At 44.6% G+C, this 27714-nt stretch overlaps 1 protein-coding gene across 1 annotated transcript in view; it reads left to right on the forward strand.

Moving 5' to 3' along the window:
- rab3gap1 (RAB3 GTPase activating protein subunit 1) overlaps window positions 1–26885 on the forward strand; it is a 45716-nt gene extending 18831 nt beyond the window's left edge. Inside the window, exons 16-24 of the mRNA XM_071355499.1 lie at window positions 1806–1860; window positions 6025–6408; window positions 11434–11571; window positions 13673–13900; window positions 15620–15716; window positions 15808–15911; window positions 16140–16255; window positions 21558–21660; window positions 25425–26885. Of these exons, the coding sequence (XP_071211600.1) occupies window positions 1806–1860; window positions 6025–6408; window positions 11434–11571; window positions 13673–13900; window positions 15620–15716; window positions 15808–15911; window positions 16140–16255; window positions 21558–21660; window positions 25425–25670 (1471 nt within the window). The 3' untranslated portion in view covers window positions 25671–26885. The remainder of the gene's footprint in view (window positions 1–1805; window positions 1861–6024; window positions 6409–11433; window positions 11572–13672; window positions 13901–15619; window positions 15717–15807; window positions 15912–16139; window positions 16256–21557; window positions 21661–25424) is intronic.
- The last annotated feature ends 829 nt before the right edge of the window (window positions 26886–27714 follow it).

Here is a 27714-nt window from a genome sequence, read left to right on the forward strand (position 1 = left end):
GGAGCCTGCAGGAAGGGTACCACATGAGGGAGGAGGATGTCTTCCCTGTAACGCACAGCGTTGAGATTGCCTGCAATGACAACAAGCTCAGTCCGATGATGCTGCGACACACCGCCCCAGACCATGACGGACCCTCCACCTCCAAATCGATCCCGCTCCAGAGTATAGGCCTCGGTGTAACGCTCATTCCTTCGACGATAAACTCGAATCCGACCATCACCCCCGGTGAGACAAAACCACGACTCGTCAGTGAAGAGCACTTTTTGCCAGTCCTGTCTGGTCCAGTGACGGTGGGTTTGTGCCCATAGGCGACGTTGTTGCCGGTGATGTCTGGGAAGCACCTGCCTTACAACAGGCCTACAAGCCCTCAGTCCAGCCTCTCTCAGCCTATTGCGGACAGTCTGAGAACTGATGGAGGGATTGTACGTTCCTGGTGTAACTCAGGCAGTTGTTGTTGCCATCCTGTACTTGTCCCGCAGGTGTGATGTTCGGATGTACCGATCCTGTGCAGGTGTTGTTACACGTGGTCTGCCACTGCGAGGACGATCAGCTGTCCGTCCTGTCTCCCTGTAGCGATGTCTTAGGCGTCTCACAGTACGGACATTACAATTTATTGCTCTGGCCACGTCTGCAGTCCTCATGCCTCCTTGCAGCATGCCTAAGGCACGTTCACGCAGCTGAGCAGGGACCCTGGGCATCTTTCTTTTTGTGTTTTTCAGAGTCAGTAGAAAGGCTTCTTTTTAGTATCCTAAGTTTTTATAGCTGTGACCTTAGTTGCCTACCGTCTGTAAGCTGTTAGTGTCTTAACGACTGTTCCACAGGTGCATGTTCATTAATTGTTTATGGTTCATTGAACAAGCATGGGAAACAGTGTTTAAACCCTTTACAATGAAGATCTTTGAAGTTATTTGGATTTTTATGAATTATCTTTGAAAGACAGGGTCCTGAAAAGGGATGTTTCTTTTTTTGCTGAGTCTATATTTTAATTTAGCAGCGGTGTGCTTTTTAAAAAAAATTACGGGATAGTGTGACATTTTGGCAACTAAGCCATTTCTTTACTTATCCAGAGTCAGATGAACTCATGGATACCATTTTTATGTCTCTGCATGCAGTTTGAAGGAAGTTGCTAACTATCATTAGCGCAATGACTGCATGTCTATGGGAACATCTAGCATGTTAACTGTTCCTGTAGACTACCAACGTGCTAGCTGTTCCCCTAGCCTTCAAGTCATTGCGCTAGTTAGCAATGGCTTGTGAAACTACCTTCAACTTCGTTCAAACTGCACGCAGAGACATAAAAAATGGTAATTCCCCAAATCTCACACTATCCCTATAAGATCAGAGAAACAAGTTACATCATATATTTGTAGCAAGCAGAGCGAGCAGTGGCACGATTCAGAGCCACGAGCGCACAGCCACCGCTTGCTCATATCCCTACAGTGCACTGGCTCCCATCAGTTATATTTAATATGGTGTCAACATCATTTAATTTTCATGCATTTTGGTGTCAAATGTTGTTGTTTTTTGTCACCTTCTCAAAGTCGTTCTACAAGAAAATCTCCTGGGGGCATGCGCCCAGACCCCTGCAGCAAAGACCCCCCCCCCTCCCGCTACCTTTCCCACCGCTGTTGAAAAAAATCCTAGGGGAAACACTGCACTTGATTACAGAGGGAATAGAAATAGAAATTGGATTGAACCCTCATCAAATTGGATTGAACCCAAACCGGAATCCCATCAATAATGATGTTGAGGGTATACACCGGGACTGTATACTGAATTATCCCCTTCCCTGTCTTTTATTTCAGACTGGCCAGTGGTCCTCCAGACCTTCGCTGCTGTCTCCTGCACCAGAAACTCCAGGTGACTAGCCCAGTCTATCAACTGTATACATACAGACCTCACTATGATTATTACTAAGACTGTTTACTCAGTCCTAATTAATAACAGCTTTGTCCGAGTTTTCCCTCTTTAAGGCCTGCAACAACAACAAAGCTCTCTGTAATGATAAAGACCACTATAAGCCCCACACACCAACATAAACAATAGCTACATGAAAGCATTAATCCAGCACAAAGCAGACTATCTGCAGAAATTAATTGTTTAGGAATGATGGATTAAGATGGTGGTAACAGCAGCAGCAACTTGTACACCAGGATCTCTATCGTTCTGTGTGTTTTGGTTTTGCATATTAGTCTGGTAGCAATAGCATGTACAAACATTTTTACTGGTAGTACAAAAGAAGTACATCTCTCCTCCGAGTGTTCACTCAATTGAGTCTAAATTTATCCTGGAGAGGATAGGGTGAATAAGGTAAAACTGTTGATAATAATGCCTCTGTCTTAAGTTTATGATGGAGAGGGTGTGAGTGAGTGAGTGGACAGGTAAGAGAGGGAGAAGAGAAAGAGAGAGCGAGCCGACGGGTAGGAGAGAAAGAGAGAGAGCGAGCCGACGGGTAGGAGAGAAAGCGAGAGAGCGAGCCGACGGGTAGGAGAGAAAGCGAGAGAGCGAGCCGACAGGTAGGAGAGAAAGAGAGAGCGAGCCGACGGGTAGGAGAGAAAGCGAGAGAGCGAGCCGACAGGTAGGAGAGAGAGCGAGCCGACGGGTAGGAGAGAAAGCGAGAGAGCGAGCCGACGGGTAGGAGAGAAAGCGAGAGAGAGAGCGAGCCGACGGGTAGGAGAGAAAGCGAGAGAGAGAGAGAGCGAGCCGACGGGTAGGAGAGAAAGCGAGAGAGAGAGCGAGCCGACAGGTAGGAGAGAAAGCGAGAGAGAGAGGGAGCCGACAGGTAGGAGAGAAAGCGAGCCGACAGGAGAGAGGGTGAGCCGACAGGAGAGAGGGTGAGCCGACGGGTAGGAGAGTGAGCCGACGGGTAGGAGAGTGAGCCGACGGGTAGGAGAGTGAGCCGACGGGTAGGAGAGAGCCAGAGAGAGAGAAAGCCAGCCAGTCGACAGGTAGAAGAGAGACAGCCAGTCGACAGGTAGGAGAGACAGCCAGCCAGTCAACAGGTAGGAGAGAGCGAGTCGACAGGTAGGAGAGCGAGAGAGAGAGAGAGCGAGAGAGAGAGAGAGCGAGACGACAGGTAGGAGTGTCTCCCCCCTAGGGCTGTGACGGTCATGGAATTTTGGATGACAGTAATTGGCCTGCCAAATGACCACGGTCACTGCAAAAACTGTTTTAATAGCAAGAAAATAAATATAGACAGTATTGTTTGCAGTTGTTGTACTTCAATAACACAAACCCCAAAGCAAATCGGTGGAGAAAATAGAAAATAAAAAATTATATTTATTTGAGAAGGAGGTAGATTTGAGGTAGATGTTCATTCCCCTGTCCTCAGCTTTTCTCCACAGAACAAAGTAACAGGATGCCATTTATAACCCCCCACCCTAGCCTGGAGTTGACCAATCAGAAGTCCTTACAGTACAACTAGGCCAATGGCCAAATAACAAGGATCCTGCTCCAGACTCAATGTACAGACCAATGAAAACGTAGCTCTGAGTTCAGGACTGACATTCCACAGATTCTAAACAGCTGTTGAACTGAGACCCAACTATTTCCCTTGACAATTCCCTATTGACCATTAGTACTCTATTTAGTTTTTAGTACTCTCGTCCTCTCATCCTCTGCGTTGCGTATTTATTTTCAAAATATTCTTATAGTACCAGTCAAAAGTTGACACACCTACTCATTCAAGGGTTTTCTTTATTTTTACTGTTTTCTACATTGTTGAATAAGAGTGAAGACATCAAAACTGTGAAATAACATATATGGAATCATGTAGTAACCAAAAAAGTGTTCCAACAAATCAAAATACATTTTATATTTGAGATTCTTCAAAGCAGCCACCCTTTGCCTTGATGACAGCTTTGCACACGATTGGCATTCTCTCAACCAGCTTCACCTGGATTGCTTTTCCAACCGTCTGCGGTCCAACTCATCCCAAACCATCTCAATTGGGTTGAGGTTGGGTGATTGTGGAGGCCAGGTCATCTGATGCAGCACTCATCACTTTCCTTACACAGCCTTGAGGTGAATTTTCAGTCATTGTCCTGTTGAAAAACAAATTATAGTCCCACTAAGCGCAAACCAGATGGGATGGCGTATCGCTGCAGAATGCTGTGGTAGCCATGCCGGTTAAGTGTGCCTTGCATTCTAATTAAATTACTGACAGTGTCACCAGCAAAGAACCATCACACCACCTCCTCCATGCTTCACAGTGGGAACCACACATGCAGAGATCATCCGTTCACCTACTCTGCGTCTCACAAAGACACGGCGGTTGGAACCAAAAATCTCAAATTTGGACAGATTTCCACTGGTCTAATGTCCATTGCTCGTGTTTCTTGGCCCAAGCAGGTCTCTTTTTCTTATTGGTGTCATTTAGTAGTGGTTTCTTTGCAGCAATTCGACCATGAAGGCCTGACTCATGCAGTCTCCTCTGAACAGTTGACGTTGAGCTGTGTCTGTTACTTGAACTCTGTGAAGCATTTATTTGGGCTGCAATCTGAGGTGCAGTTAACTCTAATGAACTTATCCTCTGCAGCAGAGGTAACTCTGGGTCTTCCTTTCCTGTGGCGGTCCTCGTGAGAGCCAGTTTCATCATAGCCCTTGATGGTTTTTGCTTCATCATAGCCCTTGGTGGTTTTTTTCAACTGCTCTTGAAGAAAATGGCAAAGTTCTTGAAATTTTCTGGATCGACTTCATGTCTTAAAGGAATGATGGATTTATTGGCTCAAATGCATTAATTAGGAAAGAAATTCCACAAATTGAACTTTTAACAAGGCACACCTGTTAATTGAAATGCATTCCAGGTGACCTACCTCATGAAGCTGGTTGAGAGAATGCCAAGAGTGTACAAAGCTGTCATCAAGGCAAATGGTAGCTACGTTTAACACTTTTTTGGTTGCTACATTATTCCATATTTGTTATTTCATAGTTTTGATGTCTTCGCTATTGTTTTACAATATAGAAAATAGTGAAAATAAAGAAAAACCCTGGAATTGAGTAGGTGTGTCCAAACCTTTGACTGGTACTGTATATTATAATTGTTGGGGTTGTTCTTGACACATTTTCTCCTCTCCTCCGCTCCTGACTGCATGTGCTGCCATAGAAATAGAATGAAAAGAACAGCCCCCCCCCCCCAAAATAAAATCAGTTAACATCATTTGAATGAACGTTCTACATTACTTTGGAAATTATTTCAATACCAAGCAGCGGTTCCAAGACTGTTCGATGAATAATTTTTCTATGTGTCCTGCTGCTGCATTGTGGTCATCCAGTCAACTTTTGTGCCAGCCCTACTCCCCACGGCCCAGCCAGATGTCTGCAGAGGCCCCAGACAGAACCAGACCCATAAACTGTGTTGTTATTCAGCTGCCCACGCCTCACCTGGGGGAGGGAGGGATTGAGGAGAGTGAGAGGAAGCGATAAAAGGAAGTAGGGAGAGGTGGTAATAAAGATGTCCGGAGAGAGTGTGAGCGAGGATGAGAGGGAAGGAAGGAGAGGTAATATCTTTCTGGAAAGGTGGAGAGAGCCACTTTATCTGCAATCACTTTAATAAGAGGAAGAGGTGCCCAGCCTGCACTGGGCAGAGAGCTTCTGACTCATAAGCTGAGTCTGTCTCTGTATCGCTCTCGCGCTCTCTCCCTCTACATACCTACCTCTCTGCTCTCTTTTCCCTTTCTCTCTCTCTCTCTGTTCTCTCTTTCTCACACACACACACACACACACACACACACACACACACCTAGGCTAGGCATGCATCAGTATTAGAGCAGGAAGTGACTCTATTCATAGTAATAAAGTGCTGCAGCCTGCACTAGGTAGAGGTTTGGAGCTCAGTGTAGGAGGAAGAGAAGACTTTAGTGTGGGCACACAGGGACATGATGATGAGAAATGGCTCGATAAGGGGCAAAGGGATGGGGTTATACCGGATAGAATTACACACACACACCGCCCAAAAGCTTGCCATCTGCTGCTGTTTCCCTGACTCCCTGCACTCATCACTCTTTGTCCATCTCTGCCCCCCAGATGCTCAACTGCTGCATTGAGAGGAAGAGAGCGAGGGATGATGGGAGGAAGACGGCTGAAGGAGGGAAGGAGAAGGAGAGGGAGAGAGGGAGGGAGAGGAAGGTGTCAGGGTCGACTGGGACTGAGAATGGGCGCCTGGGGCCAGGGAGTGCGGAGATGGGCAGAGAGGTGTCTCCTGGGAAGTCGTGGGACTCGTGGAGTGACAGCGAGGGCGAGGACGAGTTCTTTGAGTGCCTGAGCGACACGGAGGAGATGAAGGAGGCTGGGTCCACAGACGGAGAGAAGGGCGGGGCCAAAGTGGCCAAGCCAGAGGGTCGGCTCCACCCCCACGGGAAGTTGACTCTGCTCAACTCCCAGGAACCCCTGTACATCCCTGTTACTCAGGTCAGACACACAAGCACACACAGCCATTTCAATCTTCATGTGATTGACTGATGGCTTCAAGCACCCTTTAATTGTTTCCTAATGTTTGGTATACTCAGTGCATATCATTGTAAAATGATTCCTAGGACCAATATGTCCCCATACTGACCATGCCATTAACAATGCCACAGGTCAGACAGATAGACAGCCATGGCAGATGTACTGTACAATATGCACCACTAACTCATTGAACTATTCATTACTACATTGTAGTGATACTGTGACTCATTGAACTATTCATTACAACATTGTAGTGATACTGTGACTCATTGAACTATTCATTACTACATTGTAGTGGTACTGTGACTCATTGAACTATTCATTACTACATTGTAGTGGTACTGTGACTCATTGAACTATTCATTACAACATTGTAGTGATACTGTGACTCATTGAACTATTCATTACAACATTGTAGTGATACTGTGACTCATTGAACTATTCATTACAACATTGTAGTGATACTGTGACTCATTGAACTATTCATTACAACATTGTAGTGATACTGTGACTCATTGAACTATTCATTACTACATTGTAGTGATACTGTGACTCATTGTTACTATTCATTACTACATTGTAGTGGTACTGTGACTCATTGTTACTATTCATTACTACATTGTAGTGGTACTGTGACTCATTGAAGTATTCATTACAACATTGTAGTGGTACTGTGACTCATTGTTACTATGGTACCATAAATCACTATAACACGGTTGCCCTGACCAATACACACTGCACACAGTGCCTAATTCATTATCACAGACTTTTAAGAAATTGTTGTAACATAAATCCCATAATTAGCTTTAAATGTGTGTGGGTTCATCTTAATAAGTATGGTAAAAGCCAAGAGCAGCATGATGTGGAACTTAGCCTGACAGAATCAACTCAACAAAGGTTGTGATCAGCCTCTTATTGTAGAAGGCATTTGGGGGCAGGTAGATACTACAATACATCTTGTTATAATTGGCTATATCCTCTTCCATTTGGTGATCAGCCTCTATGCCAGGGGTGTGAAACTCATTCAATGGGGGGACTAGTGTCTGCTGGTTTATGTTTTTTCCTTTACAATTAAGCCCTAGTCAACCAGGTAAGAGGCACTCCTTACTAATTAGTGACCTTAATTCATCAATAAAGTACAAGGGACGAGCGAAAACCTGCAGACCGTTGGCCCTACGTGGAACAAGATTGGCACATGTGCTCTATGCTATGAGTCTCTCTGATAGTGCTACCTCCCTCCCTCTACATTCCCTGCTATGTGTGTGAGCCCAGAGCTAGCCTGGAGAGATGTGTAGCTCCTCTACCCCTCATCAATTATAGACTGGGATGAATAGGAGAGTTAATTATTGCACAAGGCTGAGGCTGACACTGTTCAATGATTAACACTAGGAGGTGAGATGCAGGAATGGAGATGGTGGCCCGGGCTGTCTGAAGCTGCTATCTATCCACAAATGCATAACACGCACACAAAGACGACACACACACACACAGTACACGGACATATACACGGTACACGCACACAAAGAAGACACACAGACCCAGTACACGGGGACACACACACATAGCAAACGCTGCAGATGGTGGGCGAGGATGGACGCCTTGCCGTGTTAAGAGAGCGGAACGACCGTGTGCTGCGTGGAGGAGAGATGGATGGAGTGTGTGAGTGTAAAATAAACTAGTGTCAGCACTTCTAGATGGGCCCAACGTTTTCACACAGCTTGTGTCTGCTAACACACACACACACACACACAGTCTCAGGCCGTGTCTACAATTGACACTTACATTTGACTTCTGCTATCAGAATACGAAGATCGAAGATCAGGTCTAGACGCACTGAAGTTGCATTGTGGTCTGATTGTGTTCAGATCTGGCTGACCACCTTATCGAGCCATTTTCCCTCAGGAGGTTTGTAATAATAATTGGGTGTGGAATTTTCATTGTTGGACATAAAAGATTGTAAAAGTCCCCAGGAAATCAGCTCCAAGGGATTTTAATTTAAGAAATCTGTTCCCAAGTATTCCCACGCATAATAGAGACAATACGTGATCGTATACAAATGTAAGCAAGGTTTGAAATGATTATGTTTTAGTTAAACATATCTGTTTGGGCTGCTTGCGGTCAATTTGCGGTCTACAAATGATTTGTATTCATGTTCCTGCCCCCCGACCATCCGCTCAAGAAAAAATTGTCCCGCGGCTGAATCTCAATGATGATCCCTGGTGTATACAGAGTCCAGAACACTTGGGTTTTGGGAAAGAGCATTATAACATTTGCGGAAATACATTCCTAGCGTGTGAGGAACGTGTTTGCTGGCCTCATGAATGCTAGCCAGCTAACAACTATTTCTATAGTTATTCTAATAACTCTATTCTCGAGTTATTCTAACCCGTTTGCAATCCCTTTAGCTTTGCTTGCTGGCTAGCCACAGATTGTTACCTGGCTTGTTAGCTACAGTAGTTAGCTACTACCATTAAGTTGTTGTGTTATAATATTTAGCCTATTCCACCGTTTGCAGACTACATACTCGCATTTGAATATAGTCTGGAAAATCCTGACCAAATGTGGACTAATTTGCCTTGCACCCCCTCCCCTTGTGCTTCTCTGCCTGTCTCTGAACCATTGCAGTGACTTCTGTTGCAGAGACAGCTTCTCCCACTCTTGTTTGCGGCCGAATTGATTGGGGAAAGTCGCAAAATGCTATTAAAATCAGAGAAATCCTCGGTGTCGAAACTCCCCAAAAGTAGCCTGAAAAGTAGCTGAATTTGACGCTATCCACTTTTACCAATAAAGTCACTGGAGGGGGTCTGAAAACTTGCTAAATATATCGACATAGTCGCTAAATTGGCAACACTGACTGTGGACATGGTGGATACATTTAAATGTAGCTGAAGACGCAAGATGTGTCTGTGAAGAATACACAAACTGCATTCATTAACTGTCAAGTCTAGACACGGCCTCAGTCTCCGGCTGTCTCGGTGTATCATGCAGGGATTTTTGCACTTGTCTTTATCTATCTCTCTCCCTCTTTATCCACACCATTCTCCAAACTTTTGTGTCTCTGTCTCTCATATATCACTCCCACTACCCCTCAGTCCTTTTCCATTTCCTCTCTCTTTTCTCTTTCTCTCGCTGTCTGTCCTCTCAATGACATGTTCTCTCTTTCTCTTTCTCTTCCTACATCCATCGATTATCTGTACGTCTGTTTGCTCATCTGTGCTGCTCTGTCTCTGTCTGGATCTGTTGTCTCCATCTCTACTCGCCTGTCTGTTTTTTTCTTTCTATTACCTTTCAACCATTTCCTCTCTGACACCCCTGTCAATCTCTCTCGCTCTCTTTCTCTCTCTTTCTCTCCCGCACTCCCTCTTTTCTCTTTCTCCCTCTCTGTCGAACTTTTAAACAGCAGGGGCAGGGTAGAAGGGGAGGACAGGGGTAGGCAGAGATGGGTGTTTTAGATTCATGGCATTGCCACTATTTGTAATGAGGTGGATGCCTCTGCTCCACTACTACTCATGCTCTGCTCGGCATTCTCACCTTCCTTCCCTAGTTTTAATTAGTCTGGGTAAAGTGTTTTTTGATCGCCGCTCCTGTCTGCCCTGTTTGTATTCTCCACACTGTCCGTGTCCTAAATAGCATACTATACTGTATATGGTGCACTACTTTTGACAAGGGGCAAGGCCCATAGGGCTCTGGTCAAAAGTAGTGCACTATATATGGGAATGGGGTGCAATTTAGGATGCGGATCTCTCGAGCCGCAGCTAATGGTCCCCTCTGACTCAGGTCTTTCTTTATTTCATTAGAAACTTGCTCAGGAGGGGACAGGCTTTTAGTCTTTTCTTTCTCCCAGACCCGACTGTGCATTAGTCAGTCTGAGCCCACTGGGTAGAATGCATTAGAGGCTGTGATGGTAAAGAAAGAAAGGCACAGTTGGATTCTGCCCCCCCCCCCCCCTTTCCATTCATGATTGCATGGTGTGGCCTTCTGCATTTAGAGGTATGCGGTTGTTGTTTAAAAAGGTAGGTACAGCAGCCTTACATTGGGCTACTTCCGCTCAGAAATCCTTTGGGTGTTGTATCGAGCCCATTGTTATATAAGCCTGCTTTGTGCTGGAAAACAGTTGCATAATGGCAGCAATGCAAAAGGCAGGAATGGCCAATTAAAGCAGGTTATAGAATGTATAAGTAATGGCTATTAGGGAGTTATTACAAGCCAGGGAGCAGAATCAGGATTCTATGAAATTAGGGACTCTTCTTTAGCAGGTTTATCTGAACAATAGTGATTATTTTGTACATAACAAACCTACTGGGTAATCTGTGTGACTCAAGACAATGTTAGTCCTCTGAGCTAAAGCCCTGGCTAACTCAAGTTCCAGAGTCTCAAGCAAGGTTACTCATCAAGCAAGCGGAGTTTGGCCAACCACCACCTACCTCTACATGTAATCAGTCTTTCTTGCTCATTCAAATAGGTGCATAACAATTTTCGCTATGCACCTGATTGGCCGGTGATCATGACTGACTTTGCCAGTGGTGGAACCGAGTCCGACCTTAGCGAACATTATGCAGTGTTCAGTTGCCCTTCAGCAACTTGGACACTAGACAGGACTGTGGACATTGCTCTACAAGATAGAACCAGTGTTCATTAGCTGGAGCTGATGGGAGATTGGCAGGGCGTTGTGGTTGTTTTGGCATGGGGTTGGCGGTACCCCAAGTGTTCCGTTGTTCCACAGGTTGCTAATGAACATGACGAGCTGTCTCCTCTGTTCTCCTCTGTTCTCCTCAGAGTGAATGACCGGGCCAATCCTTGTCACTGCAGCATGTCTCTCACACACTAATAAGTACTGTAACATACAGACCTTATGGATCAACTTAAGGGGTCAGTTTCTGGCTTCCTTGTGTGTCGGAAACCAATCCACACACACGTGCTTCTTCATGCACACACTAAAACCCATAAAACACAGAAACCCTGAGTGTCCTCCTCCCCACTCCCCAGGAGCCAGCGCCCATGACAGAAGACCTTCTAGAGGAGCAGTCGGAGGTATTGGCCAAACTAGGCACGTCAGCCGAGGGTGCCCACCTCCGCGCCCGCATGCAGAGTGCCTGTCTGCTCTCAGACATGGAGTCTTTTAAGGTGAGGACACATACCCCACCCTGACATATATATTTTACACACACACACACACACACGTATTTTACACACACACACACACACACGCCCTGAAATGAATGCTGGCACACACAAACCCAGAGAAACATACACAGAGAGAGGCACACTCACTCTCACTGACACCCAGACTGGGTGAGTGGCACAGGAGCCTATTAGTGTTCTCCGTCCTCAGTCAGTCAATGTGTCAGACTGGGGGGCGTTTGATTTGATTCTCACAGTCTCGCTGCCTCCCTCGTCTCACACGGTGGCATAGTGGAGGGCATGCTAATTGTGTTATTAATATCAATGAAAGGCTTCTTTCTTATTAGAAAGCGTGAGGTGTGTGGATTTGGACATGTGAAGAGGTCTTTGAGAGCTGATGTACTGTATAGATTTCTGTTTTAGTGCTTCAAATAATTTCCATTTAGAAAATAAGCCTCCGTCGTGTTGAATTATTGAATAGTAGTCGTTGATGTTATGCCTGTAAAAGTATTAGTTGATAGAAGGTTGAACACACAAATGCTTTTGATGATTCATGTAAATTTCCTTCGTCATGCAGACAAATCTACAAAGCTCTTTACAATCCTGCTATGTGTCTCAAATTAATTTCATCAAGTTACATTTAATAGTTGTCCCTTTAAAAAAAGAATGGACTCAGGCTAAAGTAAGCTTTATTAATCTCTATGGTCACCTTATTGTCCAATGAATACAGTGAAACGTACCCCATTTTTCTGCTGAGTAGAGTGCAGCCACACCTGCCAACTCCAAGCTGTTGGATTCAAGAGGTTCAGAACTTCAGGTCATTATCTTTAAACTTCTCTGATGGGACTTCAGGCTCGACCCCTTTGTTCCCAACAGTAACAAACGTTGACAAATAGTGTTCTTTCAGGGGGCACAGTTGCAACTTTCTGTTGCATTACCCCGGTCTGTTTTTAGCTGGCCCACTAAATGCTCTACTTTGGAGTTAGTTGTATGTTCTCGACCTCTTCTTCTTCTGTTCTTTCTGAGCTCCGACAACAGCTGACGTGAGGAGGAGGGAGATGGGTTAAAAACTAGAGGAAGAAGAATGTTGTGTATTCAGCCAGAGCCCATAGTTGAGTTGGAATGGTCTCAAAATGTTTCATGGTCAGGGCCGACCTGCTCTGTATGTAATTGTGCTTAGCCAAGCATAATCTGGCATTTTAGCTTTAATTATCCCGGTCCCTGCAGGCGCAATGCCAAGGATGGACCACTGATGAATGGTGGGGACTTAGGAATATGACAGCCAAGCACTACGTAACTTCCCCCTCTTCAACTGAATATGTCACACGCACGAATCCCGGCATGCACACACACACACACACACACACACACACACACACACACACACACACCTTCTTTAGGGGGACTGCAGTAGAGGAGAAGCCCCCTGCCCTGGACCCCCAGGCTACGGAGGAGCTCCTGTCTCAGTTATTCACGCTTTATCCTCTTTCTCATCAATCCATCTACTGCCGCTGCACTGAAATGGAACTGTCTCCTCGCTACGAAACTTACCACAGAAAAAAAATAAAGGAAATGAAGTAAGGCAGGCTTCTAATTAATTATGGAGTGTGAATGAAGGAGAGAAATGACTGTGTTGAATCTCACTAACGCACATCAGCGAAAGGTCACACAAAAGTTAGTCTTGTTCAGTTGGTCAGTCGGTTGGTTTCCAGAGGAAGCAGGGAAACAGTGAGACATTGATTTATTTCACAGCAGCAGGTACTCTGATTCAGATTCAGTCCCTCTGAGGGCCATTAACAGACTGATGCTGTCTGCTACACCTGAATCATCACCTGTCTCTGAGTCATGAGCTCACAGACAGCGAGCACTGCTCTGGAGTGGAGCTGAAGCACTAGAGGTGGCGATGACATCAGCCAGATGTATGTGTGTTTTCTGCTACTATCGCCAGGGTTTTTTAGAAGACTTTTGACTTCTCTTGAGTGCGTATATATGCTTTGGAAGATTAGAATATAGTTGAAAACCTTGAACATCTGTGGGGTTTGAGAACATGACTTGGCTATGACGGTGACAGTAACAAGCCTGTGTCTGTCCGTGTCCATATTAGGCAGCGAACCCTGGCTGTACCCTGGAGGACTTTGTGAGGTGGTACTCACCCAGGGACTACGTTGAGGAGGTGGTGGTGGACGAGAACGGGGACACGGTGGTCAGGGGTGACTTGAGTGCCAGGATGAAGATCCCGGGAAACATGTGGATGGAGGCCTGGGCCACAGCCAAGATTACCCCCGCTCGCAGACAGAGACGCCTGTTTGACGACACCAAGGAGGCGGAGAAGGTACTGAGCTTTAAGAATTGTATTGTGCATTGCAGGGCCGGTAACATTTTGTGTTTTTATAGCTAGCTAATTTTTTGGGTTTTGAAAATATGTGAATGGGATCCAATTTAGTTTATATTCAAACTTTGGGTGACTAGGCAACCTAGACATTTTCGATCCAACATTATTAACTGGAATGAATCAATAAACTCAATATCTGACATAGACTGTGAGGTCTTTTTTTTAAATTAGGCCTATAGTTGCGTAGTGCAGGCCTACACGATGCAGACCTGCGTAAAGCAGACCTGCATGAAGCAAGCTCAGCCCTGTGAGTTCTATTGTCCAATAATGTTGGTGTCTCTGTGTGTGTGTGTAGATGAAAACGCCCCTTTTAGTCTAGCTTTAAAATATAAAGGTTGCTGCAGTTTGACATGATTTTCATCCTCTCAAAGGCCAGGAGTTTTTAAAACCATGTGACCTGATTTTTAGAAAAACTCTGGTCCCATCAGAGCCCTTATTAAACCTTTTTACAACTGATTAATCACATCATACCGTGTTAGTTCCAGAGTCTTTGGTTACCAGACCAGGAACAACTAAAAGGGGGGATAAGCTCATTTTGGGGGTTTTCCCCTCAAGGTTAGGATTTGGGGAGGATAAGTTGTGCCTAAGAACAACTTTTACCCAGAGCCATTTTGCATTGTGATTCACTGACTGATTTAATATAACTAGCAGTTCAAAAGGCCCCCCCTTTGAACTGCTAGATTGAGACTCAGTGAATGACACCTCCACCTGTTCTGTAGCTCATTGCTGCCAGCCCAGAGAACTAAACACTGCCAGGTTCACTACACACTCTGCCTCTCTCTGTTTGTCCCTGTTTCAGCCAATCACCATGCAGCGCTGCTAGAAATAGGAAGTAGGTCAGAACACAAGGTGTCCCTGCTACAAGACACACACACACACACACACACACACACACACACACACACACACACACACACACACACACACACAAGGTGTCCCTCCCCTCCCTGCCATGGGTCCCCTCCCTGAGAGTTTAAACTGAGTTCAGGGGAACCTTGCCGGGCCGTGAAGGTCGGTCATCTAGCCTATAGCGCTGCGTCCTTCATCCGTATGGCTGCCGCCAGCCGGCTCTTTTGGGGAAATTCCAGGTGCACAATTTAGTTTGGAATTAATTTACTGCTGATTTATATATATATTTATTTATTTTTTCTTCCTGCTCCAGTAAGTTGTCCTCTTAAGTAGGTAGATGACAGGTGTGCTTCTATATTCCACAGTCCTCTGATTGCAGTCAAGATCATCGCCACAAGGTCACTCTGCGACAACTTAAGAGCGCTGTACTGTGCCTTTCCTTCTATCCCTGTTCTCTCCCTGTGCACGAGAGCCTGAAGGGTTGTGTGTTATTAAGGGATACCAAATCAGATTGAGCTCCTGGAATCTCATCACTGACTCACTCAACATAACGAATGACCCTGTGTTGTATAAAGAGGAGGGTCATTAAAATGCAGCGCTGCCTCTCGCCAACACAATTGCGTTTATGCGGCAGACAGCCTCCATAAGTCAAAAGAAGCCGATGAACCAGTTTTGTAAAAGAACAATGCCTTTGGAAATGTCAAGTACCTTGCCGGGTCCCTGACAACCTCTGGAATCATAATTGCTGTAAGAGAGAGAGAGAGATGGAGAGAGAGAATTTGCTTTTGATATTCTTCCCTTCCCCCCCAGGTGCTGCACTACTTGGCGGTACAGAAGCCAGCAGACCTGACCCGCCATCTCCTGCCCTGCATCCTCCATGCTGCCATCCTCAAGGAGAAGGAGGAGGGTTAGTGACCGCAGGGTCCTGTTGCTCTGTCTGTCTCTTTATCTATCCCTCTCTCATATTTCACCAACTTCCTCTCTTCTCTCCCATACAGAGTCAGTAGAGGACATCCTTTCTGCTAGGAAGGCCATCCAGCAGGCCACCTCTCATGCCAGCAAGCTGCTGCGCCACCCCAGCCCAGACTACAAGAAACTAGAGGTGACTGGAAACAACTTTTTTTTCCATCTAGCCTTTATCTTACCAGGATAAATCCTGTTTTTCAAGGGAGACCTGGCAAGATTGACGATCTCTCCCCAACAGTCTCTAATCCCTAACCTCTACCTCTAACACATTGGTTGGACTGCAAGGTAGCCACAGTATACTTTTTTTCTACTCCCAATTCATCCACCCTAGTAACTGTGTCTATGTGTCTGTTTCCTTCAACAGGACGTGATTACCCAGCTGATAGCAGTGGAGACGGTCATTGCCCGCTCCCGCTCTCTGAAGGCCAAGTTTGGCATCGGGAAGGCAGAGCAGGGCGACAACGCAGAGGATATGGAGAGGTACAGTAGGACAAAAGCCGCAGGCCCTGAAATAATAAGGATATATTCCATTTAGCAGACACTTTTATCCAAAGCGACTTAGGCATGCATACATTCCTGGCATTGCAAGCACTCTGCGCTACCAGAAGTAATTTAATGTTAACCAGTAGGGCCAGATAGATCTGCGGAGATACAAAAATACCTATGGAGTTAAATGAAATCAATCCAACTGCTTCAAACCTATCTATTTCTATGCAGGTCTATTTCTATTGAGATAAAATCTCTTTTGCAAGTGAGACCAATCGAAACCATGAATAGCTTAAGTGTTATCGATTCGGTTTTCAGACAGTGCTCTTAACTTCCCTGTAGATTCTCTCCAGCCCTACTCCTGATGAAACCAGCAGGCACATTTTAACCAACCCTCCATGCCACTACTCCTCCTTCCCCTCTGTTGTTCTTTTGTCCTCTCAAATCAAATAACATTTTATTCATCACCTGCTTTGTAAACAACAGACGTAGGCTAACAGTGAAATGCTTCCTTCCCAAAAATGCAGAGAGAAAGAAAATAATAGAAAAGTAATAACACTTTTGAGGGAGAGGTTGTTGTCCTCGCCACACCCTGCCAGGTCTCTGACGACCTCCTTATAGGGCAGGGGTTCCCAAACTCTCGCGACCCCAACCATAGGCTGTTAATGACAAAAAATGTTCACATGGTTGGGGTCGTGAGAATTTTCAGATATCAAAATGGGGTCATGGGCTAAACAAGTTTGAGAACCCCTCGTCTATAAGGAGGTCGTCAGAGACCTGGCAGGGTGGTGCGAGGACAACAACCTCTCCCTCACCGTCAGCTAGACAAAGGAAATGGAGGGCCGAGCACGCCCCCATTCACATCGACAGGGCAGTAGTGGAGCGGGTCGAGAGCTTCAAGTTCCTCGTATCCACATCACTAAGGATCTATCATGGTCCACACACATCAACACAGTCGTGAAGAGGGCACGATAATGCCTCTTCCCCCTCAAGAGGCTGAAAAGATTGGGCATGGCCCCTTAGATCCTCAAAACGTACTACAGCTGCGCTATTGAGAGCATCTTGACTGGCTACATCACCGCTTGGTATGACAACTGCTTGGCATCCGACCGCAAGACGCTACAGAGGGTAGCGCGTACGGACCAGTACATCACTGGGGCCGAGCTCCCTGCCATCCAGGACCTCTATACCAGGCGGTGTCCGAGGGAGTCCCTAAAATTTGTCATTAACAGCCTATGTTAACTTTTTACTTTTATTTGGGGCTGTTGCAGTCAACTGAAAAACATTTCTAACATTCTGATTGTCTTAACTCACCATCACATACTTTGAATGTGGGGCTATGACAGTCAATTGCAAATTAGTCTGACATAATGTCTTATCTCACCACCGCTAATGAGATGGGTATGCTTGATGCATGTCGCGTCGGAGCTTCTCAAAGTCAGGAGTCGTAGTCGACAGTGTGCAACTCATCTCTGCTGTCACATCCAACCTGGATCGATTTTTGGTTTTAATGCAAACGAGAGCACTCAGTCCAGCTTCACACAGTTTTGAGCTGGCGAAGGGTACTAGGAGTTTTATGGTGCTTTCAAGATAACTGGGAACTCTGAAAAATTAGAGGTCAATTCATGACGTCAGTGATCTTCAGGTCGGAATGTCGGAGCTCTAGAAAGAGGCCCAAGTTGGATGACCGTTCAAAAGGATTTTTCCCAGTCAGAGCTAGTTTTTTTCCCTTGTTCCAAGTTGTCCTTAATGCACTGAAGTCAGAAGTCTGAGATTTCTGAGTTCCCAGTTCACTTACTGATGCTGTTTTCTGTTAGAAACATGCTCAGCTGTGGGAAGGCTCTCCAATAAGTAAGACCTTTGTAAGACTCCAATAAGAATTCTTTCCTCTGAATCCACTGATGCATTTACGCATCTATAGAATATTTTTTTTATTTCCCCAGCATGCTTGCTTTCAGTTTCTCAAAGATGTCTATTACATAGGCAAGGTGACATTTTATTTTACTTTACACAGAAAGTTGTCTTTTTTTCTTTTCTTTTTTACATCCATTGTGAATGACAGAAGTTCCTCTGTCAATGTGAAAATCTTTTCAACCCTCCCCCTTACTAACCACCAATCCTCAGTGTGAAATAGAACATTGTCATGCTCTGATCCCATATCACATAGTTTTGTGAACAGGCCTGCGTGCAGTGGATATGGTTTGATGTAGTTTACCATTGAAGTTACCTGCTGCAGTATATCTCAGTTCTGTGCTCAGCTCTTTTGCCGCCAGTTTCTCTCGGTGTATCATACAATGCTTCCATATGGCAGAGGGAGACGCATTCATAACTAGAGTGCAGAGGCCTGCCTGCCGTCCCGCCATAGATGGAGCCCCATCTGTGCAAAAGCCCACCATTCGATCTCATGGAATCTGTTTTTCGTCAATATAGCCACGCAGCACACTGAACATCCTCTGTGCCGTTTCATGCTCAGGAATCGTGAGACGGAACTATATGTCCTCGTGAATAGCAACCCCCGACGTACAAAAGTCAATTCGTGGGCATCTCGGCCCTCACGGCTAACGTACATTTGGAGAGCATAAGCTGGGGAGTTTGAGTCATTCAGTTAGTTTTCTCTTGATTACTAGCAATACATAGCGTCATTTCTTCATTTAGCAGTGTTATCTGACAAAGGTATTGATGCGAGTTTCTGTACTTCTCCCACCCCATACGTTGTTTTCACCATATCAATTGCGGCCAGTAATATCAAAGTCTCTGTAATAGTGTGTGGTTTCATAGCATAGCGGGCCTAGCAATTCACTGTGGGAATGATTCAAGTGCAACAGTCAAGTGCAGCCTTTTCAAATGATCTAAGGGCACTCTGGTAGAGTTTAAAATTTAGATTAAGGTTAACCACATTGCAATGATTTTGAGATACAACGTACTGAGTAAAGGGTCTGAATACTTATGTAAAAGTGATTATTTAATTTTTTTTGCAAAAATGTCTAAACCTGTTTTTGCTTTGTCGTTATGGATTAATGTGTGTTGATTGACGGGGCAAAAACATTTAATTCATTTTAGAGTAAGGCTGAAACGTAACAAAATGTGGTAAAAGTCAAGGGTTCTGAATACTTCCCAAATGCATATTATCTGATCAGAACATTTTGCTAGCATGTTATACATGCTAGTCTCCTTGACCTTCACTCGTGTAGTAACCTGGCCTACTCTTGACCAAAAACCTCTGACTTGTCTGATAATCAACAAATGTTTCACTGAATCTCTGTCTATATATTTGGTTAATTGATCTCTGGTTGGACAAATGGAATTGGTAGCTTATTTATTAATTTGCTCATCTATCACTGATCAGAAACATTTGGCATGCAATAATGTAGCCTAAATCAAGTGTATTATTTATCTATTGACTCACGTAGTAGCCTTATATAGACCCCAGGTTATTTTTCTATTGTCCCAATCTCACTGAAACACAAAATCCTGACTCCTGTCTCGCTTGAAAATTCCTAACCTTATTTTGTAATCCATAGGTTGCATTATCAAAGCATGTCTCGCCTATGCAAGTCAAAATACCGCTATAAGATGTCTGCTCTGTCTCGTATTGCTGCCCATATGAGAGCTTCGGTAGAGAATGTGACCATCAAACGGTATGAGAGTAGATATGGATTTAAAAAAATGGATAAATTGAGTTGGTCCCTGTTAAGATGCCTTGATATTTAAACAGTTCCCTCTCATCATCTCCCCGTTATTCATGAGCTGATCTGCTGTCTGTATAATCATCAACTTGACTTTGCCAAATAGGAGATATTCTGTCATTCGTTGGAGGTATCTAGCAAGCTTTCAACTTTGGTCATTTTACTTTTGTTTGACTGCCGTTACAAAGTTTGTATGATCCGACAACGCTATAGCCTACTCAGGTGGTCCGCTGTGTGTCAAGATACTGTAGCCTGGTTCAACTGTTGAAATGCGCTGAATTAATTGAGGAACATGATAACACTCTGAATTTATGAACGGCCTGTTTCTCAATTCACAACAATTTAATTGCCAATCAATTACTCTATCATTACTAAATATCAGTTTCACTTTCTGTGAAGTCTTTACATGGTGGCGCTGACAAGGTGGCGCAGCACCTCTCTTATTTGCGGAGAATCCTTGCTTAGTCACCATATCTTGGTTTTGAACGCTTTAAATGGGCACATTTTTGCTGTATTTCCCCGGACTCTCTGGTTAGATTAATTATTCCCGGTATTGAAACTGTCGATTTATAGCGAAAATCCCCATTGCCTACCCTCACCACCTGGGGGCGGACTGTCAGGATGTCCAGGATCCAGTTGCAGAGGGAAGTGTTCAGTCCCAGAGTCCTTAGCGTAGTGATGAGCTTGGAGGGCGCTATGGTGTTAAACGATGAGCTGTAGTCGATGAACAGCGTTCTCACATAGGTGTTCCTCTTGTCCAGATGGGAGAGGGCGGTGTGGAGTGCAATAGAGATTGTGTCATCTGTGGCTCTGTTGAGGCGGGATGTGAATTGGAGTGGGTACCTCTTGTGTACCTTCCATCCCGTCCTTCTCGCTTTATTAATATCACAAGCCGGCTCTTATTTCATCATACACCCTGCTCGGGTGGGGGGGGGGGGCTCGAGTAGGGATGCTAATAAATGTTGGGCAAACACACGTACTGTGTTGTGTGCTATATTAAAACTCCACCACCCTCTCCCCAGGCACACACTCTGCTTAGATTGTAATAAGGGAGCATAGTATAGTGTTTGTGTGCGTGTGCCTATCTTGAGAGTGAATAAGTGAGTGTGTCTAGAGTATGTAGATCCATCTGTGTGTGTCTGTCTGTCTAGGGATTTACGTACAGTATCAGAGGTTCAGGTGCATTGAGAGAGAGAAACATAGATATACAGACAGACGGGGTTATATTAGGGAGGCCCCCAGTGTTAATTTGTCCCAGGGGCCTCTGATGGCCCAGGCAGTAGAACCAGGCAGAGCCAGACTAATTTTGAGGACACTCAGAGCTGGCCTGGAACACCATGCAGCCACTAGCCTGTCCCTTTTCTCTCCAACAATGAATGGCCTGTCCTGTCTTGTATCTGAGATGCTGTGTCAGGGGAGAGGGATGCGTTCCAAAAGGCTGTAGTTTTCACATGTTGTGTACTGTAGCTAGTTTTACAACCCCTTCTCGTTATTCCGTTGGTAAAAGTATAATTGCATGTCTTTTAAATATAATATACCTGCATGTGTTTTCTGACTATGCTCCCCTGAAATGAACCTCTTCCCCCATCTCCTCTTCTTCTCGCTCTCAGGTTCGTGAGCTCTCTGCTGGAGGAGCCTGAGGTGTCTGTGATCGGAGCAGGGCGCGGCCCAGCCGGCAGCATCATCCACAAGCTGTTTGTCAGCGCTCAGAGGGTAAAGCACACCATCTCACACTGTCACCACCATCCAGAACACACACACACACACTTGTACAAACATACACACCATCTCACACTGGGGCCTTTCCTAAATCCTGGCATCACAGGATATCCCGCCACCACTATCGGCTCACCTGCTGTCTGTCCAATGGCCCAGGCAGAAGATGTTATGTTCCCCCTGACTGATTCCCCTCCTACAACCCCACCCTTCTTCCAGGCCCTGAGGGGCTCCTGGGCATGCTGCCTGAGTAACAAAAAGCATGCTGCTGCTGGACTCTGTTCTAATGTGTTCACTTATCACTACTTTCTTCTTGCCGCTTTATTAAACTGTTTAATTGCTTAAGTTAAGTCACTCTTCTTGCATATCACATAATGCAACTCATACCAAGTATGATAAAGACTTCTGTCAAAAAATCGCTTTGTGCAATCTGACAGACAAAGATCCATGCTCTGTAGTTTCCTCTGTTATGATTAACAGAAGGACAATTAAACACATGTCTTGTTTTATTCAGTCTGATATGATTTGACAAACACCTGGACCAAATTACTGTCTATTCTGTTCTGCATGTCTTTCTGAGTATACTCCGACTGAATAGTCTGAGATGATCAGTTAAAAGGCACTTGCAATGACCTCTCGCATTGTGCTGTACCGTTGCACCTGTATTGGTTATGAAAGTAAGTGTATGCTTGGCTGTAACACATTGAAATACAAAGCCTGGTTTGGTCTTGGCACATCCAACGACGCATACATTTGTTTGTTCAATGTGAAAGTTAGTTAAAGCCAATAAATGTGTCTTCTTCCGGAGTTCATCAACAGATGCAGTCCCTGGTCCCAGATCTGTTCCTTAGAATAATTGCTAGTAAAATGCAAACAGGGAATGAATGCTTGTCTTGGCTCTCTCCCCTGTGCCTTGTGTTGGAGGATGAAACGGTGTGAGAAAATAGTTAGATTCCAGCAAACTCTCACTCCCTCAATCACTTTATTTATTTTTTTACCCAGCAAGATGTCGGAGTGTTAAATTACAGCCTGTGTTTTGCCAAGCTCTCGAAAGAAAGCTAGTAATTATCCCAAGCACATGTAAATCAGATGAAATCATCAGCCAATCAAATGAGGTGAGTTTCTTGGGAACGAGGGAAAGAGAGACAGAGAAGAATAGAAGGGAGGAGAGATGTCCTGCCCCTCATCTTACCCATGTTACCAGTACAAGACTAGAGTACTAGTTTGATTGTTGTCTGATTGCAATGCCGCTTGCTCTGGCTTGAGTGCGTATGCTTTGCATGTGATGCATTCGGTGGGATGAATGTCATGTCTTAAGCAGAACCTAATCCTCTTCTTAATCACCTGACTTTGTGTCGGTTTGTTGTTTGTTCTTCTGTTTCTTATTTTATGTTTTTTCGTTCTCTCCATCGTATTATGTGGGGTTTTTTGTCTCCTAATGCTGCTTGCCTCACCCATGTCAAGCTCGCTGACTACAGCAGTGATGAGGTAACCACTAGCAACCCTCCCTATCCCCCCTTTACACCCCTAGTTCACCCCCCCCACCCTAGCTGCCTCCACCCCCCCCAGTCCATCCATCCACCCCCCATGCCCGTCTCCACGATGACTTCTCCCTCTTTCTACCTGCAAGCAGTGCTGCCACTGAGGTTCAGGCTAGCTGAGGGAGGGATACAGACAAAGATTACAGTTATTTCTCTGGTAATGGTTTGGAAGAGTGAACCGCTGCAATTTCCAGACCTCCATAACACAATGGAGAAGCACAGGGTTCCTAAAGCGATGCCACTTACCGTGTTTTTAACCTCCCCCTGACCTTTTTACCTAACCACCTTCTTCTCCTTCTCCCTTCCATCTATTCTTCTAACCACCTATCTGTTAGTGTAAGCTCTAATCAATTATTTTTGTTGTATGTCCATTTGCTCTCATTCTCTGATGATGGGTCTGCGTTGATAAACAAGTGTTTTCTGGTGGATGTGGAGGTTGGTTTATAATAGACTAGTTTTAGCCTGCTGGTTTAGTATGTATACTAAGGAGTGGTATGTCTCTATACACTGAGTGCACAAAACATTAGGAACACCTGCTCTTTCCATGACAGACTGACCAGGTGAATCCAGCTCAAAGCTATGATCCCTTATTGATGTCACTTGTTAAATCCACTTCAATCAGTGTAGATGAAGGGCGGAGACAAGGATTTTCAAGCCTCGAGACAATTGAGACATGGATTGTGTATGTGTGCCATTCAGAGGGTGAGTGGGGAAGTCAAAAGATTTAAGTGCCTTTTGAACGGGCTTTGATAGTAGGTGCCAAGCGCACCGATTTGTCAAGAACTACAAAGCTGCTAGGTTTTTCATGCTCAACAGTTTCCCATGTATATCAAGAATCCTACCTATTCAGATATACTACATATTCTATCCACATAATGTCTAAACATGCCATCACATATATAATTATACTCCGGACTCCGACATTGCTCATCCTAATATTTCTATATTTCTTAATTCCATTCTTTTACTTTTAGATTTGTGCGTGTTGTTAGATACTACTGCACTGTTGGAGCTAGTAACACAAGCATTTCGCTACACCCACAATAACATCTACTAAATATGTGGATGCGACCAATAAGATTTGATTATGAATGGTCCACCACCCAAAGGACATCCAGCCAATTTGACACAACTGGGGGAAGCGTTGCTGTCAACAAGGGCCAGCATCCCTGTGGAACGCCTTCGACACCTTGTATAGACCATGCCCTGACGAATTGAGGCTATTCTGAGGGCAAAATGGGGTGCAACTCAATATTAGGAATTTGTTCCTAATGTTTTGTACACTCAGTGTATACATTACAGTAGGTTAGCAGTATCCTGCTGTTTAGTATGTACACAGGAGTGGTAGGTTGCTCTTTTCTGTCTGGTTAGTTATATACAAGTTTTAGCCTGCTAGTTTACTATGTAAGTATTGGAGGTTGCTGTGGTGTGTTTGATCCCTTTTGGCTTTAGATCTTAGCGTCACGTAGCTTTCTTGTGTTGCCATCCCTCCAGGGCTATGCTGTGCCCCACTGAAAACAAATGCATACATTGATCTGGAAGCACACACCGAATCGCTCCAATCCATTAAATGTGTTCTCCTTTCCTCGCCTTAGACAATAGTTTGGGAGATGTGGGAAGGCATTTGTTAATTTGTAATCAGCCTTCTAATTTATGTAATTTGTTCCTGCTCAGTAAAAATAGATTGTGTTAACATGCTGCTGTCGTTTTCCAGTCCAGCCGCTTTCACTTGCGCCAGGTCTGATCACTGTCGAGGTTGTTTCATTCCCCCCACGACTTAGAATATTAAGCGATAGAATGAGTTGTATGCATGTTTTTCTCAGTCTCGCGTGTCACACTCTGTTATACTCACATTGTAAAAGTGTAGTATGTGTTAAGGTTCTGCTTAGACTGCCTAAAAATATATTGTGTTCTAGTTTCCACATTTTATTGGGCTTTTATAGAAAGTCTACTGTGTGTTGGGCCCTACATTCTCCATTTTGTGCCAGCCTAAATGTTAGCCACTCAATTTTGTGCCAACCTGAATTTTAGCCACTTGCATTTAGACAGGCAGCCTAAATCTGGTCTTTTTTCCACTAATTGGTCTTTTGACCAATCCCATCAGATCATTTTCAGAGCTGATCTGATTGGTCAAAATACCAATTAGTGGTATTAGAATTGGTCTGTCTGTCTAAACGCAGCTGTTGACTCCTCCCATCTGTCTGCCTCGCCCCCCCACAGGCTGCCCTTTTGGCTCCATTGGATGAAGACACAGGACGTGGGGGTGGAGCTGATGACAAAAAGCCAATGGGAGGTGCCAGTGTGCCAGACTTCCCTCCCCCTGCAGGGCGTGAGATCCTGCTGCGTACGTGTGTCCCGCGGCCCGCGCCCTACTCCAAGGCCCTCCCCCAGCGTCTCTTCTGTGTCCTGATGAGAGAAGACTTCAGGCTGGCTGGGGCCTTCTCATCCGACACCTCCTTCTTCTGAGAGCGAGAGAGGGAGAGCGAGAGAAAGAAGGAAGGAAATGGAGAGAGAGAGAGGGGCTAGTCTGGAAGATGAACCAGGGAGTGTTGGTGGGAGGTCAGGAGGGCATTTGGGATCTCTGGTCAGTGACTCAATCAAGGCTGTGTGCATCTCATCATGGGTGGAGCTATGGGCGAGTCCATGGTTTGTTCCAAAGCCACATGACGGAAAGCTCCACCCATCTCGGGGGTGGCGCCAACTCCAATGTGTCCTGGTAGGATCGGAGAAACAGAACGGTGGGCTGGCAGGCAGCGCTTTCTTATGAAATCATCGCACTGTGCAGCGACTCATGTCAGACTGTTCGTTGGTTCCCGGAGGGCTACCAACGACTATTTGTTGATTTAGACTATTCAGTTATTTGGGGTTTAAATGCAAAATAGACTGTATTCAACTGGGAACTGAGCTTACTATGACTGTTGTGTAGTAAAATAAATCTCTTGCTTTTTTGTTGCGTAGCTCTGACAAAAAATATACTAGGGGGAAATAAATGTACCCTTGTGTGAAAATATTTTTTTTGGGGGGGATAAGAATATTCCCCTTGACCTATCTCCCTGAGTGGTAATATATTAGGACGCTAAATAGCATAACATGTATTTTTCCCTGCCCCTTGATTGTGATCGTTTGTGGCTCTCCAGTGTTACCCAATCAGTCATTGGTTGAAGACCATCATCTCTTAGGCGCTCACAATGCTCTGTCTGTTCTGTAGCCCCAGACACTCTCACGCTGCCCATCGCGCTCGTACTGTATGCAGTAATTAGTTACCACTTCTTAAAGCATTTCTCACTATAATAATGCTTATTGATATACATGCAATCACCGTAGGTTTTCCCTTGTCACCTAAATATATTGAATCCTAGTTGAAAGTGCAATTACGTATTCTACATTGTAAAGACGTAGCCTTACATATAGCAGCAGAGAGAAAGGTGTCCTAGTTAATGTTGTTAGTGCTGTTTCTATAAAGAAGGATGTTAAGTGCTGTTAATTGTTAAATTGCTGAGTAATTTTACTTAAGTCAATGCAGACAACTTTTCTACTTTGTCAGTAATTGACTGAGGGGGTGGATTCAAACTGTGGAGCTAGCCAAAGTCTGTACATGTCAAGTGGGTGTTGGTTGTAAATTTCTCCTAGTTTAGTCCTGTTACATTGGTAAAAAATAAACATTTTAATTCGACACTAAAATGTATAATATTGGTATCTGTTATTGGTATAACTATTTAACATTTTGTGCACTTATTTTCTTAGTTGCGAATAATCATATTGTCTGAAAGCGTTCAAAATACACTGAAAACATCTCAAATACATAATCTACTGTATACAGCTAAAAACAACAATGCGATGTCAAAACAGGTTGACATTGAGGTAAAAGAAAGTGTGATTATCAATTTACCACATTTAGTTTAATGTTACTTTGGGCAAAATCAAGGCGTCAATATTCTTGTAATGCTTTTTGTATCAATCTTAAAGGGTAGGTAGCATAAACGTAACATACTATATGGATTTGCATTAGTGTACACAACAAAAGTCCCAATGCAAAGTTACACATCACTTTCCTAAAGTTTTTATTACATAAAAACGATCAGCAATCCGAATGTCATGTCAGAAAATGTTTTTACGGGTTGTGGTGTAATATGGAGGACCCGTCAAGCCAGCCTATTCCCTATAATGTAAACTCCAACAGAGTTGCTAACGTTACGTTAGCACTGAATTAGTCAGTCAGTTGCTATCAACACCTACCTTATAGCTACATTAAAGTTAACCAACGTTTTGGAAGTACATAACGCCATCTAACCAGTTATCAAAGAATGTTCGATATATGCAGTTAGCCAGCCAGCTAATGTTTGCTTTTAAGCCAACTTGCTATTAGCCTAGCCAACCACCAATGTTATGGTCGGCAAGCTAGAGCCCCAACTACTGGAGACCAGCTAGAACACAACTAACACAACTAAAACATAACTGCAAATAAAAGCAAAGGGTAAGCAGAGACTTACAGATTGATGACCGGGGCCCA

The sequence above is a fragment of the Salvelinus alpinus genome, chromosome 20 (assembly GCF_045679555.1).
Source record: "Salvelinus alpinus chromosome 20, SLU_Salpinus.1, whole genome shotgun sequence".
Lineage (NCBI taxonomy): Eukaryota > Metazoa > Chordata > Actinopteri > Salmoniformes > Salmonidae > Salvelinus > Salvelinus alpinus.